The sequence below is a fragment of the Lissotriton helveticus genome, chromosome 5_1 (assembly GCF_964261635.1).
Source record: "Lissotriton helveticus chromosome 5_1, aLisHel1.1, whole genome shotgun sequence".
NCBI lineage: Eukaryota > Metazoa > Chordata > Amphibia > Caudata > Salamandridae > Lissotriton > Lissotriton helveticus.
Window position 1 is genome coordinate 2,129,073,030 of NC_136065.1, and position 14,391 is coordinate 2,129,087,420.

The 14,391-nt window shown below is 47.8% G+C and overlaps 1 protein-coding gene across 4 annotated transcripts in view; it reads right to left on the reverse strand.

Moving 5' to 3' along the window:
- The window catches only part of ABL1 (ABL proto-oncogene 1, non-receptor tyrosine kinase), a 255,023-nt gene that overhangs the window by 18,712 nt on the left and 221,920 nt on the right, over window positions 1-14,391 (reverse strand). For all 4 annotated transcript variants that reach the window (XM_078646211.1, XM_078646210.1, XM_078646212.1 and 1 more), the window contains exon 6: window positions 12,054-12,231. In XM_078646211.1, coding sequence (XP_078502337.1) covers window positions 12,054-12,231 — 178 coding nt within the window. The remainder of the gene's footprint in view (window positions 1-12,053; window positions 12,232-14,391) is intronic.

Here is a 14,391-nt window from a genome sequence, read left to right on the forward strand (position 1 = left end):
TAGCATGCTCTGGTGGTTGGACGTCTCGCTTGTTTAATTATTTCCATGCAATTTGGGGGGAGATCTAAGTACCCAAATTCTAGGATTTCAGGAGCCAGATCGCTAAGTTCAATTGAGTTGGATCTGGGTGCATTATTTCTCCATGGTTCTGTGTAAGGTGCATGGGTAGAATTCGTAGCTTTTGATGTGGCACTTGTGAGAGTTGCAGGAGCGTGGTGAACCACGGCTGTCTTGCCCACGTGGGTGCTACTAGTATCATGGTCATTGAATGTTGTTGCAGTTTCCTGACCACTAATGGGATTAGTGGGAGAGGGGGAAAAGCGTATGCAAATTTGTTGGACCAATTTATCCATAACGCATTGCCCTGCGACAGGTGATGTGGGTACCTGGACGCGAAGCTTTGGCATTTTGCGTTCTGATGAGTGGCAAATAGGTCTATTTCTGGTTGTCCCCATCTTTGGAAGAATGGCTGCAGTATTTGTTGGTGCAGTTCCCATTCGTGTATTTGTTCCGACTGTCTGCTTAAGATGTCTGCTATCTGGTTTTGAACTCCTGGTAGGTGTTCGGCTAACAGATAGATGTTTTGAGGAATGGCCCATCTCCAAATTTCCTGTGCTAGTCTGGATAATTGGAGAGAGTGCGTCCCCCCCTGTTTTTGAATATAATACATTGCTGTCATGTTGTCTGTTCTGATCAGGACTGCTTTGTGGATAACATGTATCTGAAAGGCTTTCAATGCTAGAAACACTGCCAGTAGTTCTAGATAGTTGATGTGCAGTGTTCTTTCCTGCACACTCCACCTTCCTTGTACTGTGTATTTGTCCATATGTGCTCCCCATCCGGTGAGCGATGCGTCTGCTGTTATTGTCACCTGTGGAATTGGCTCTAGGAACGACCGCCCCTTGGTAATGTTTGTTCTGTTCCACCACTTCAGAGAGCGGTGTGTGCGGTCGTCTACCAACACCAGATCCGTAATCTGCCCTTGAGCCTGATTCCACTGTGTCGCTAAGCATTCTTGTAGCGGACGCATTTGTAGTTTTGCATATGGTATTAGCAGTATGCAGGATGACATCATGCCTAATAGCTGCATGAACACTCTTGCTGTTAGTGAGTGTTGTGGCTGAAATCTCTGAATGATTGTAAGCATTGCTTGGACTCTGATTGGGTTGGGGTACACTTTGGCTTTTTCTGTGTCTATGGTAGCCCCCAGATATTGTTGAACCTTGTTTGGTTGTAGGTGTGACTTTGTGTAGTTCACCGTGAACCCTAGCTGGTGTAGTAGCTGAATTGTCTTTTGTGTGTGTTGCAGACACTCCTCTTGCGACCTGGCTTTTATTAGCCAGTCGTCCAAGTATGGGAAGACATGAATTTGTTGTCTTCTTAGGTGAGCTGCTACCACTGCCAGGCATTTTGTGAACACCCTTGGTGCCGTCGTGACACCAAATGGGAGGACTTTGAACTGATAATGTTGTCCTTCTACCACAAACCTGAGGTATTTCCTGTGGGCTTTGTGAATCGGGATATGAAAGTAAGCGTCTTTTAGATCCAGTGTAGAAAGAAAGTCCCCTTTCTTCAGTAAAGGAAGTACTTGTTGGAGCGTGACCATGTGGAAATGTTCCGAATTTATGTATGCGTTGAGAGGTCTTAGGTCCAGTATTGGCCTTAGAGACCCGTCCTTTTTGGGGATTAGGAAGTATAGGGAGTATACTCCTGTTCCCTGTTGGTGCTGTGGAACCTTCTCTATGGCATGCTTTTCTAGCAGTGATATTACTTCCTGTTTTAACAGTGTCAGGTGATCTTGTTTCATTGGACGCTGTTTGGGGGGGATGTTTGGTGGGGTAGCTGTGAGTTCTAGGCAATAACCATGTTGGATAATTTGTCTTACCCACTTGTCTGATGTGATGTTTTCCCAGACAGGTAGGAACTGTGATAGGCGTCCCCCTACCGGTGTTATATGGTCTGGGGGAAGCTCTATGAAGTCACTGTTTTGGGGTTGGAGAGTTGCGGTTGTTGTTGTTTCCGCGACCTCTACCCTTGTTGTTGTTACCCCTGTATCCACCTCTAGAATTACCTCTGGGTGATGTAGGTGTAAAAGAGGTTTGCTGTTGGTTTGTACCTGTACTTTTGGATCCTCCTCTATAGGTGGATCTACGAAAGGAACCTCTTTGTGTCGGCTGTTGCAATGCTCCCATTGATTTAGCCGTTTCTGTATCCTTTTTCATTTTTTCTAGGGCCTCATCTGTCCCTGTGCCAAAAAGTGTTTTCCCATCAAAAGGTTGGTTCAGTAACGAGGTTTGTACCTCTTGTTTGAATCCTGACACTCTGAGCCATGCATGTCTCCTTAACATGATGCTTGTATTTGTCGACCTTGCCGCAGTTTCTGCCGCGTCTAGGGCGCACTTTATTGAAGTGTTAGTAATTAACTTCCCTTCTTGTATAAGTTGATCAGCTCTCTTTTGATGTTCTTTAGGGAGATGTTTGATGAGTGTTTCTAACTCATCATAATGCGCTCTGTCATACCTTGCAAGTAGTGCTTGCGTATTAGCTATGCGCCAACTGTTTGCCGCTTGAGATGCTACTCTCTTGCCAGAGGCATCTATTAGTTTAGACTCTTTGTCAGGAGGTGGCGCTTCTCCTGTAGATAAAGAGTTTGCTCTCTTGCGAGCGTTTGTGACCACTAGTGAGTCTAGAGGAATTTGTCCCTTAATATATATTGGGTCTTTTGGAGCTGCCCTATATTTTTTATCAATTCTTGGGTTCAATACCCTAGCCCTCACTGGGTCTTTGAATATCTCTGATGTATGACTGAGAAGGCCCTTTAGCATTGGTAGTGTTCCTGATGTTTTTTGTGCAGTAGGTAATGTCTCTAATAAGAAGTCCTGTACTAGAGGTTCTGTATGTAGGTCTACCTTATGAAATGTTGCTGCTCTAGTAATGAGTTGTGCAAACCCAGTATTGTCATCAGGAGGTGAAGGTTTTGAGGGATATGACTCAAGGTCGGTATCATTACCTGATCCCACATTATACTCCTCCCATGGGTCTGCCTCCTCTGGGATTGTGTCCTCATCATCCCCAGGGTGTCCACCCTCCCCTGTGTCACTCTCTCCATCTGTTGTAGGTGTAGATGGACGTGTGGGAGGAATATCTGGCCTATTGTGAGGAAGAGGCGAAGATGGTGTGTGAGGTTTGGGAGAAGGGGGAGGAGTTGTATTCGTCCCCATTGTTCTCTTCTTTGGATGAGCCTTGTCGTCCAAATGTTCATGTTTCCTCTTTTTAGGTAGTTCTGTGACTACCTTGCCAGTCTTTGGGTCAATAAACAAAGTCTTTTGTTTAGGATCCGTTCCGTGTTCCTGTGTCGGTACCGCAGTTTTCGGTTCCGAAAGGTGTTTTTTCTTTGAAATGTCCATTTGTATTTTCGGTGCCGAAGTTTTGTTCGGATCCGACTTCTTCGGTATCGAAGATGTCCCCGGTGTCGAGGGTGTTTTCGGCGCCGAAGCGTGCTTCGGTGTCGACATGGACTGCTTCGACTTCGAGCTTTCCTTGACCTGTTGCTTCGGTGTCGATGTGGTCGGTTTATCGGAACCGGAACCACTATGATGGGGGACCGAGTGTTTCGGTTTCTGTTTCGTTGCCGGGCTCGAAGGCGGGGCGTTGGAAACTTTTTTCGGTTGTCTGACCGGGCTCGAGGGCGGGGTCGACACCGTGCGGGGTCTGTTTTTCGGTAAAGGGACGTCGTCACTCACGGTTTGTTGGACGTCGATTTCCTCGACGTCGGACTCGTCCGCTTCTGACCCCGCCTCGTCGGCCTCTTCTTCCTCCTCTTCTGGGTGCTGGTCCTCGAACAGCTCCGGGATTGCTTGTGACTGCATTCTCGATACCTCGTGTCTTCGGGCTCGACGGTTTCTAATCGTCGACTTTGACGAGAACGCTGCACAGGCCTCACAGTCCCTGGATTCGTGTTCAGGGGACAAGCAGAGGTTGCACACTTCGTGTAGGTCCTTGTGTGGGAACTTAGCACCACACGTTGGACATTTTTTGAATGGAGTCCTTTCCATGGACCCCGGGCTGGACTACGTCGAGTTTCTCGTAGTCGTCGTCCTTCGAACCGCGTCGGTATGGAGTGAAGTCGCGTTCGATAACGATACCGTCGATTTGGAAAGGAATACGCGCCGGTTATAACCTTCTTTTGTTGAAGTCGGTCCGGAGCGCTTCGATCCTCATCCGAACCCGATGGCGGAAAAAAACAATCTAAGGATGGAGCCGATGCCCATGCGCACTAACACCGAGAGGAGGAGTCACCTATGACGACAAAGACTTCTCCAGAAGAAAAACAAAGTGCAATCATCCGAGCCCAACACCAGATGGCGATCTATTCATAAATGTACCATCTGCAGCCCATATGCCTCGAACCATACAATTATTTTATATCAAACAAAACAGAAACAGATCTGGATTAATGTTCTTGCATTCAATTGTAGACTGGTTAGTTATGTTTCAGATACTTAATGACAAACCACATCGTCATGGTCTCGGCACCTTCTATCAACTCTTACTGCCTTTTGCTGGCAATCCACTCGTTTTCACCTATTTGTCATCCCAAATTCACACTTTGCCACTCTCTAATCATGCTCTCAGTCCCTCAAACGGCCCTCTCAGGACCCCCGTCCGTGCCCTCTCAGGACCCCACCGCCCGCGCCCCCTCAGGACCCCCCAGTCCACGCCCTCTCAGGGCTACTCCCCCGTCCACACCCTCTAAGGGCCCCTCCCCTTTGTCCGAAGCCTCTAAGGGCCCCTCACCCATGAGAAAGGGTGCCCAGGTCCAGACCCTCTCATGTGGCCCCGTCCGCACCCTCTTGGTCCCCTCGTCTGTACACTCTCTGGTCCTCGACCCACACTCTTGAGCCCTCTCTCTCAACCTCTACCCAGGCACTGTTCCATAGACACATTCAGCCTCATGCCACACACCATCTCACCCACTAACTCATCCATCATCAACCCACTCCTCCACTTTAATCAATCCATGTTCACTGTTACAATTTAAGAAATGAAAAGAAAATCCTACAAATGAAACAAAAATATGAGACTTGAAGCATCAATATCACTTCCTAATTGTCTCCAATTCACCGTGAAGCACTCGATGAGCTGCCCACTTTTATGACCGGAATGAGCTTTCTTTTCTCCTGTTCGGAAAGTTTAGTTTTAATATAATGACTGCTCCAAAGCACCTAAAGAGTATTACAGCAGGCACCTCTAAACCAAAATACAAGATCAACGAGAGGGATAGTATTCGAGAAAACCCTCTACTTTTATTTCCTTATTTTACTTTTTATTTCCCTTATTCCTCTATTCCTTTTCCCTTTTTAGGTTGAGGTAATATCCGGTCTGCCGAAGGCAGAACCGGAAGTACCGAGATCTTATGTTGCTTAGATGGCTATTTCTCCCGCCTCCTCTTTTTGCCTCTCCTCTATTGGCTGGCTCCCTAAACGGAGGCCAGCCATTGGAGGAGAGAGCCGTCCCTCCAAATAGGCTCCGTCTTTTTCAGATTCGGGGGCGTGTTCCTTGCTGTTCTTTCCACTTTTTTTCCACGCCTCTTTTGAACAGCAGAACACGCCCTCGAAGCTGAAAAACTTTTAAAGCTTCCATCCGCCATTTTATATGTATCGTCTGGCCTTGAGGATCTGCTTGCTGTTTTCCTGCATGGACCCCTTTGTCCGTCGTGGCAGGTAACTTATTTATTTTAATTTATTTCTTCTGTGTCCGCTAATTTTGTGTTCGTTTCGTCTGCAGACAGACAGCCTGCCCAAAGCAGCACAAGAATACTCCCGCCCGCAGTGTCCAGGGTGCTCGCTGTGCTGAAAGCGACGGAGGCGACATCGGAACGGGGACGGACACAGGGACTCCGACTCTGAGGCACAACGGCGATCGGCAGGGCAGCCCGGGGCAGAAAGCCTCTCTTGACGACCCATGCCGGGAGGGCGCACTCTGTCCGGGGACAGAGCAACTCAGTCTGGGGGGACAGTCTCCGGTTGAGACGGGTGCCTCATCTCGTGCTGATACCCCCGATAGTGGATGATGCAAAGGGAGGATCCAGCACGGTAAGGTAGGCATTTATCAATTTTTATCCTCGGTGCTCCCGCGTGGCTAGCGCATAGACAAAGGCACCGCACAAGTTAAAGTAATGAAGACAAACGTGCGTGAAGATAAAGAAGGGAACTCTGCTTTGGACACAACAGCCCACTGAGCCTCTCGGGTACAGGTGGGTGAGGTGGTAAAATTTTCCCGTAGGCTACAAAGTGATCTCCCCAGACATACTCGTTTTAGTATCATGTGCTCCTGAGGATCGTCTTGCTCTTGTGCGTCGAGAAATGTGAAATGCATTACAATTTCTTTTTTTTTTACAGACTGTTTGCTCCATTCAATTAAGCAATCTTGTGTGGTAGATAGGGTACTAAAACATGTAATAGTTATTAAATGTATTTATTTGTTTTTTTCCCGCTTTGTTTTTCAGATCTTCGCAGCCTGGTGGCCATTTTATGTTTTCTCCGTGCAGCGCATGCCGTGCGTCCGAAAAAGGTAAGCCATCTTGACTTTTACCCTCTACTAATGTATTTTGCAGGTTTATTTGGCATTGTGCCCTGTCCATGCAAAACAAACTTAGTTACATGCTTTTAAAATGTACTTTTACGTTTCAGTACTCGCGCCTCCTGTTTACTAGGTACAGCGGATGCTGTTTGCTTACATTATGTTACCAATCTCGTGTTTAGGCGTCTTGTAATGTGAATTTGTTTATTAATACTATTAACATATACTTTTATGTTTCTTTTACAGGTTATCACATGGTCTTTACTTTGCATTTCTTTCATTGATATTCTTTTTTTGCTTTTGAAGGTCCATCTCGGGTCGTGGCCTCTCTATAGAAAAGCTCATATGTTAAATATTTTTTTATTTAATGTACTTTTGCGTTTCTTTTACAGATCTATCACAGACCGTGTTTCCTTTGTACAGTACATGCTGTTTTCTGGATACTCTGGTAAGACAATTTGTGTTTACTCGTTTGGTTGTGTATTGCTTTATTTTTGGGCCACTTTATTTTTCAGATCTTTCCCGGCTCGTGTCCATCATGCAGTTTGCAAGAGTAAGGTAAGCCATCTTTTTTTGTGCCTCTACTATTTTTTACCTGCCAGGTCATTTTGTGTCGTAACATCTCGTTTGGAAACATGGTATGTTCAATGCTTTCTTTATGTACTGTGGCTATGTCTGTGGATGTCTATAGCTCTGTATATTTGTGTGCATAGCTCTATGTATGTCTCCGTATGTATGTCTGGGTGATGCACTTTGTATGTATGAGGCTCTGGGGGACTTCACAACATCAATCTCTCACTACCACACAACTTCACTCTCTCCCTAACTCACTACCTCACTCTCTCTATCACTACCTCACTCTATCTATTTCTATCTCAGTATCTCTCTCTCACTACCTCACTATATCACAACACACTCTCAATAATTCACTCGTCACTCTCTCACTACCTCACAACTTCACTCTCTCCCTAACTCACTACTTCACTGTCTCTGTATCTCACTACCTCACTCTCTCTATCACTACCTCACTCTATCTATTTCTATCTCAGTATCTCTCTCTCACTACCTCACTATATCACAACACACTCAATAATTCACTACATCACTCTCACTACCTCACAACTTCACTCTCTAACTCACTAGTTCACTCTCTCTATCTCACTACATCACTCTCTCAAATACATTTCATTCTCTTTGAATACCTCACTCTTTATAGCTCACTACTTAACAACATCACTCTCTGTTTCTATCTCAATACCTCACAAAATACCTCTCCCTCACTGACTCTTTCAATACCTCACTCTCTCTGTCTGTCACTAACTCAATATCTATCTACATCACTCTCTCTCACTACATAACTCTCTATACATCACTACTCCCCTCTATCTATATCACTACCTCACTATCTCACTACTTCTCTCTCTATCCCACAACATCACAACTTCACTCTCTCAATCTATAACTCACCACATCACTCACTCTCTATCTCTCTACATGAATCTTTCTATCTCACTAACTCACTTTCACTGTCTCTTTCACTACCTCTCTCTATCTCACTACATCACAACATCACTCTCTACTTACATCTGACTACCTCATAACATCCCTCCTCCTCACTACATCAGTTTCACTCTCACTACCTCACTCTCTATCTACCTCACTCTCTCACACTACCTCGCTCTATATCTCACTACCTCACTCTCTCTGCTAATGCAATAGGTATCACATGTGCAAAATATTAGGCTAATGACAACAGAAATGACAATGCCATTTATTTAAAGATTTAAAAAAAAAAAACACCAATAGCTCTACCTATACCATTGCCGAGACCATTGCATTGTAAATGCTTGTTCCTCCTTTCTCGCCGCTGCTGCCCCTGCGGCCCATCCCCCTCCTGTGTGTTCCTGCCTCCCAGCTGATCAGTTCTCCCACGACCCCTACTTAATAGCGGCCGCGCACAGTGGGCGCGCCAAAGGCAAGCCCGTCTGCGCCCAGCGCCAGGGACCTTGGACCTTCAACGACAACAACCTACACATGGAACCCACACTCACCGTTCCCTACACCACGCAGCCAACACTTGACAGCTGGACCGCTCTCAGCATGGAAGACATCCTGAAGACTATGAAGTCAACCCACTCCGATGCCCCCACGGACCCCTGCTCCCACCCACATCTACCACAGACGACATTGCCCCCGAGTTTCGACAAATCATCAACCGCTTCTTTGAGACCACCTCCTTCCCCGACTGGAAACATGCAGAGATGAAGCCTTTACTGAAAAAACAGTCGGTACACCCCACCGACCTCAAGAACTTCAGACCAATCTCCTTACTCCTGTATCAGGCGAAAGTCATTGAAAAAGCAGTCAGTCAACTCACCTCCTTCATAGAAGAAAACAACATCCTCGACTCCTTCCAATCAGGCTTCAGGAAGAATCACAGCACCAAAACCGACCTTCTCGCCGCAACTGATGACATCCGCTCCCTCCTCGACCGAGGAAAGACTGTGGCCCTCATCCTCCAGGACCTCTCTGCTGCCTTCGACACAGTCCCTCACCGCACCTTAGCCTGCAGACTCCACGACGCAGGAATACGGAACAATCCCCTCGACTGGATACGCTCATTCCTCTCTGGCAGAACGCAGCGGGTCAGACTCCTTCCTTTCCTCTCAGAGCCCACACCGACAACCTGCGGAGTCCTGCAAGGATCCTCCATCAGCCCCATCCTGTTCGTCTACATGGTCCGCTCACATTCATCGTCAGATCACACGGACTTAACATCATATCGTACGCAGACGACACCCAACTCATCCTATCCCTAACCAATGAACCCAACATCTCCAAAGACAACTTTCAAGAAGGAATGGAAGTAGGCGCCAAGTGGATGAAGAACAGCTGCCTACAACTCAACACGGACAAAACCTAAGTACTCATCATGGACCCACACCCTGATGCCTGGAACGACACCTGGTGGTCCCCCGCCCTAGGCATCCCTGCCTCCCCCAAGGACCACGCATGCAACCTCTGAAGTATCCGGGGCATACGAACACAAAATGGACAACGAGATCAACACGGTCACCTGTTCCTGCAACCACCTCCTCCACTTCCTCCGAAAGACCTTCAACTAGATTCCCCTCGAACACAGGAAAACTGTCACCCCCGCCCTCATCAGCAGCAAACTCAACTACGGCTAGGCTGGGATCAACAAGAACCTCACCCGCAAACTCCAGAACGCCACCGACAGACCAGTCCTCAACCTACTGCACCACTGCCACATCAGCCAACACCTACAGACACTACACTGGATCCCCGTTGAGGAGAGAATCACCGTCAAGCTTCTCACCCACGCACACAAAGCCCTTCATAACACGGACCCGCCTAACCATCGTCTCTCATTCCAAGCACATTAAAGATCCCTCCACTCAGCCCAGCTCTCTTGCAACGGTACCACTTCTTCAAGAAGACCAGAACAGGAGGACGCTCCTCGTTCCTCGCGACCAATGCTTGGAACACCCTCCCTCTCCACCGCCGACAGACACCAAACTCTCCAAGTTCTTGAAGGACCTTAAGACCTGGCTCTTCGATGAATCACTATGAACAGTTGTGAGTCCATCCTCCCCCCCCCCGTTCCCCCTCCCCCCTCAGTGCCTGAGACACCTTTCGGTGAGTAGTTGCGCTTTACAAACTCATGATTGATGCAGTTTATAGTCTTTGCAACGTGGTCATTACCACGTATTAAGTTTACAACATGGGCGTTACCACACATTACGTTTACAATGCAGGCAGTACCACATTTTACATTTACAACATGGGCATTACCACACATTAAGTTTACAATGCAGGCATTACCACATTTTACATTTACAACATGGGCATTAGCACAAGTTACATTTACAACATGGGAATTACCACACGTCACGTTTACAGCATGGTCAATACCACGTGTTACATTTCCAACTTGGTCATTACCACATGTTACATTTACAGCGTTGTAAGGACAATGCGTTACATTTACAACGTAGTCATTACCAAGCGTTACATTTACAATGTGGTCATTACAACGCGTTACATTTACAACGCGGTTATTACAACGTGTTACATTTACAACGCGGTCATTAACGCGCGTTACATTTACAGTGTGGGCATTACTACACGTTACCACATTTTTCATTTACAACATGGGCATTACCACGCAGGTAAGCACTATGCATGTCATTTTCTGGCACTTTAAAGTCAGGACTTTACTGTGCAGGTGTTTCTTTTAATTTCATTTTTATATGGAAATCAAGAGGAAATAATGGCTGCCACAGGGTTTTGAGAGTTCGGGGATGGACAACGGTATGGGGATGTAAAGATGATGAGTGTTTATGGATGGGTAGGAGATGGTAAGTGGTGTCTAGGATGTAGGGATAGGTAAGGACTTAGGGTTGTGAAAGGTTTTTAAGGGTAGAAGGATAGGGTGAGGGGTTTAGATGATATATATCTAGGAGGTCTGAGAAGGGCAAGACATTGTATTACATGTGGAGTAAATGCATGTGTGGTAAGAACTGATATCCCTTCACCCACTGACTCCTTCACAGCCCGGCCTGCAATGTTACATTGTTCAGGTTGGCTGCACTGTCACATGCGTGGAGGAAGACTCACAGGCCGGTGTTTCCTCCTTTTTAACATTGATAGTTGCATTAATTCACAGCATAATTACAAACATACACCACTTTAAAATGATTTGCTAGTTACAGAAATCAGGGCAATAACGTGCCACTCTTTGTTAAAACTCCTGGTATTTTCACCTTCCCTCAAACACCAACTTCTCCATACAATCGCCAGGTCATCTCTCAGATACAGAGCAGTTCAAACCCCTTGCCTTTAAGCAGTACCTGACACCCACACCACACTCTGACATGCTGCTGTCTGGCCACCTCCTCAGGTCTCAGTACCTGTGGTCGATACAGTCATCTCTAGGGTCCAGCTGAACCCTACTAGGTTGCTGCTCACCCAGGTCAGGTTTGGACAGAAAAGAGGCCTGGGCACCAAAATATAAGTGGAACCCATTAGTGAATTAGAAAGGTAAAACAGTGGGCCACATTTGCAAATCAGGGTAGTTTTGAACTCGTAAAGACACACTGTGTAAGTATTTGCCAAGGTCTGGGGAGAGTGCATGCATTTGTTCCTGTTATAGGCAATGTTTGTGGTGATATCACAGAAAGCAACAGTAAATACGACTCACCAGACCATAAAAAGGCCAGAAACAGCCAAAATACTGTCCCACACACTGACCTGTCAGAGCAGCCTTTTGGGCACTGCCTGATTGCCCTATAGACCAGGCTGATGCTGCCTTAAACATGCCACACTCTCAAAATCCACCACTGCTCAATTTGCCGTGCACCACCCTGGGGTCCTGCTCGAACACATCACTCACAAAGTCCCCCGTCCCACCTACGGCCAGACACCAGTCAGCGCAGAGGGCATCTTACCTGTGTATAAAGTTCTTTTTCTCCAGGTACTCCATGGCGGAAGAGATCTGTGTGGCCATGTACAGCAGCACCACCGCGTTTACCTCCTGGCGGTTGCACTCCCGCAGGTAGTCCAGCAGGTTACCGAAGGTCATGAACTCTGTGATGATGTAGAAGGGAGGCTCCCGCGTACACACACCTGGGCAACAGAGGAAGTGACATACGGAGTCAGTGCAGGCTGGGGACTGCCTAAACAAGGGACAGAGGTTTGCCAAAAAGTAGAAACGGTCTATCAAGGGACTGCCAGTGGCCTGCACAGAGCCACTAGATCCACTTTAAGGAAAAAATAAAACTTGAAAACAAATCTCAGGTTTGACAACCCAGTGCAGTAAGCGACTAAGCGGGTTATCATAGGAGATAACATAAAGGGACGTGCAGAGCTTTTTCTAACTCAGTGCAGGGTGCCTAGATTCAGCACTGGGACATGTCCTGCAAACAGGAGAGAAAACACATTTTGGTTATTTATACAATTTTTGAAGAATATCTTTAGTTTTCAAAATTCCACACTTAAGTCGTTTTTTGGGGGGAAAATTGTCAACGCTATCCTATGGAGGACAACAGGTTATCGGTTTGCAGGTAAGTAAACGACTGTAGGAGTTAAAGTTCTGGGGTTAGACTCAGGGGTTTCCCAGGATCAGTGCTGCACTGGAATTGCGCTCTCAGCGGCACTAGGGCGGCCGGGTGCAGAGTGTTGAGGCCTAATGTTATCCTATTGAGGATAGGGGGTCTCCGGTTGGTGGCTGCTGGCAAGCAGGCCACGAGGTTGTGGGAGCAAAGCTCCTAAGGTTTAGCTCAGGGCAAGTTGGGGACCAAAGTAGCACCAAAGGTGCACCTTCAGCGGCACTAGGGCGGCAGGGTGCAGGGTGCTGTTTTGAGGTTGGGTGCCCTGTTTCCAATGGAGAACCTCCGCGACAAAGAAAAACTGCAGGCTCAGGGACAAGGAACTTCCAGGTGCGACCACCACGTTGGGATGTTGAGGGTTGGTTAGGTACCGTTGGTTTGGGCACATAAGGCCGTGGGGCACCTTGGGGTGTCAGATTTTCTTACCCGTTCTGGTCTCGGTAGGAGGGGTCCTCTGGATTGAGGCTGCAGGCGTCGTCCAGAGGCTTGAGCCAGGTCAGAGGTCGCTGGATCTCGGGTCAGGATCGCCGGGGGGACCTCCTCGTGGTGTTTTTCCACTCAAAGTCGGCCGGGTTCAGCGGGTGCAGAGTGGGCTGGGTTCGCGGTTTCTGGCTGGCACCAGAAGCTGAAGTTTGAACAAGTCCGGTGTTCACGGGAGATTCAGTCTTTGAAGTGACGGCAGGCAGGTCCTCCAGGGTTTTTGAGGTTGCTGGCTGCAGGACACACCGTGATTTCGCAGGAGCAGGTTCGAGGGGAGACAGGCCTGTAGGGCTGGGGCCAAGTCAGTGGGCGTCGTCCTCTTGTTTGCTCTGCACGGCTTTTCGACATTCTTATCTTCTCGTTTCTGGATCTGAGGAAGGAAGGTTCAGGGTGCCCCCTAAATACTAAATTTAGGGGCATTACAGGTAGGTAAAGAGCAGGGACCAATGGGTCCCTGTTCCCTGGGGTGGTTACACCCCCTATTCTGCCACTCTCCAGTGGCAGGAGCCTGTCCCTGGTTGGCTGGGTCCCACCATGCCTAAAATGGCGGGGACTAGAGATCGTCCTTCACCTCGCCTCGCCTACCTTAGGGGTGGAGTTGGCAGAGGTGGGCACACCTCTCTTTCTCACTTGTTTTTCCTACTGGTCCTTCCCGCCCAAAGTGGGAGGTAGAACCAGTGAGGACCAGATGCTGAAAGCAGAAAATGGTTTGGAGAGGCTCACAAAGACGGCATGCCTTTGAAGCTTCTCCTTCGTGAACCCTGCCCATCCTGGGGGAGGAGGCTTGGCACCTCGTCCCAGGATGTGCATTGTTTCAGGCCCCTGAGAGCAGCAGCTCTCGATCCAGGGGTCCAGAAACATGTCTGGTGGTTGCAGCCTGAGCAGCCACTCAGTCAGGTCACTAGAAGTTGGTCGAGTTTCAGGGGGCATCTCTAAGATGCCCTCTGTGGTGCATTTTACATTAATTCCCACACTGGCATCAGTGTGAGTTTAATGTGCTGAGAAGTTTGATACCAAACTTCCCAGGCTTCAGTGTGGCCATTATGGTGCGGTTGAGTTCGTAATGACAAACTCCCAGCTCCATATACTCTTAATGGCAGCACTGCAAACAGTGCCCAGGAACGGACCTGGGTACTGTAGGGGTACAGGGCTCATGCACCTGTACCCTCACCACTGGCATAGGGCACCTAGCTAGAGG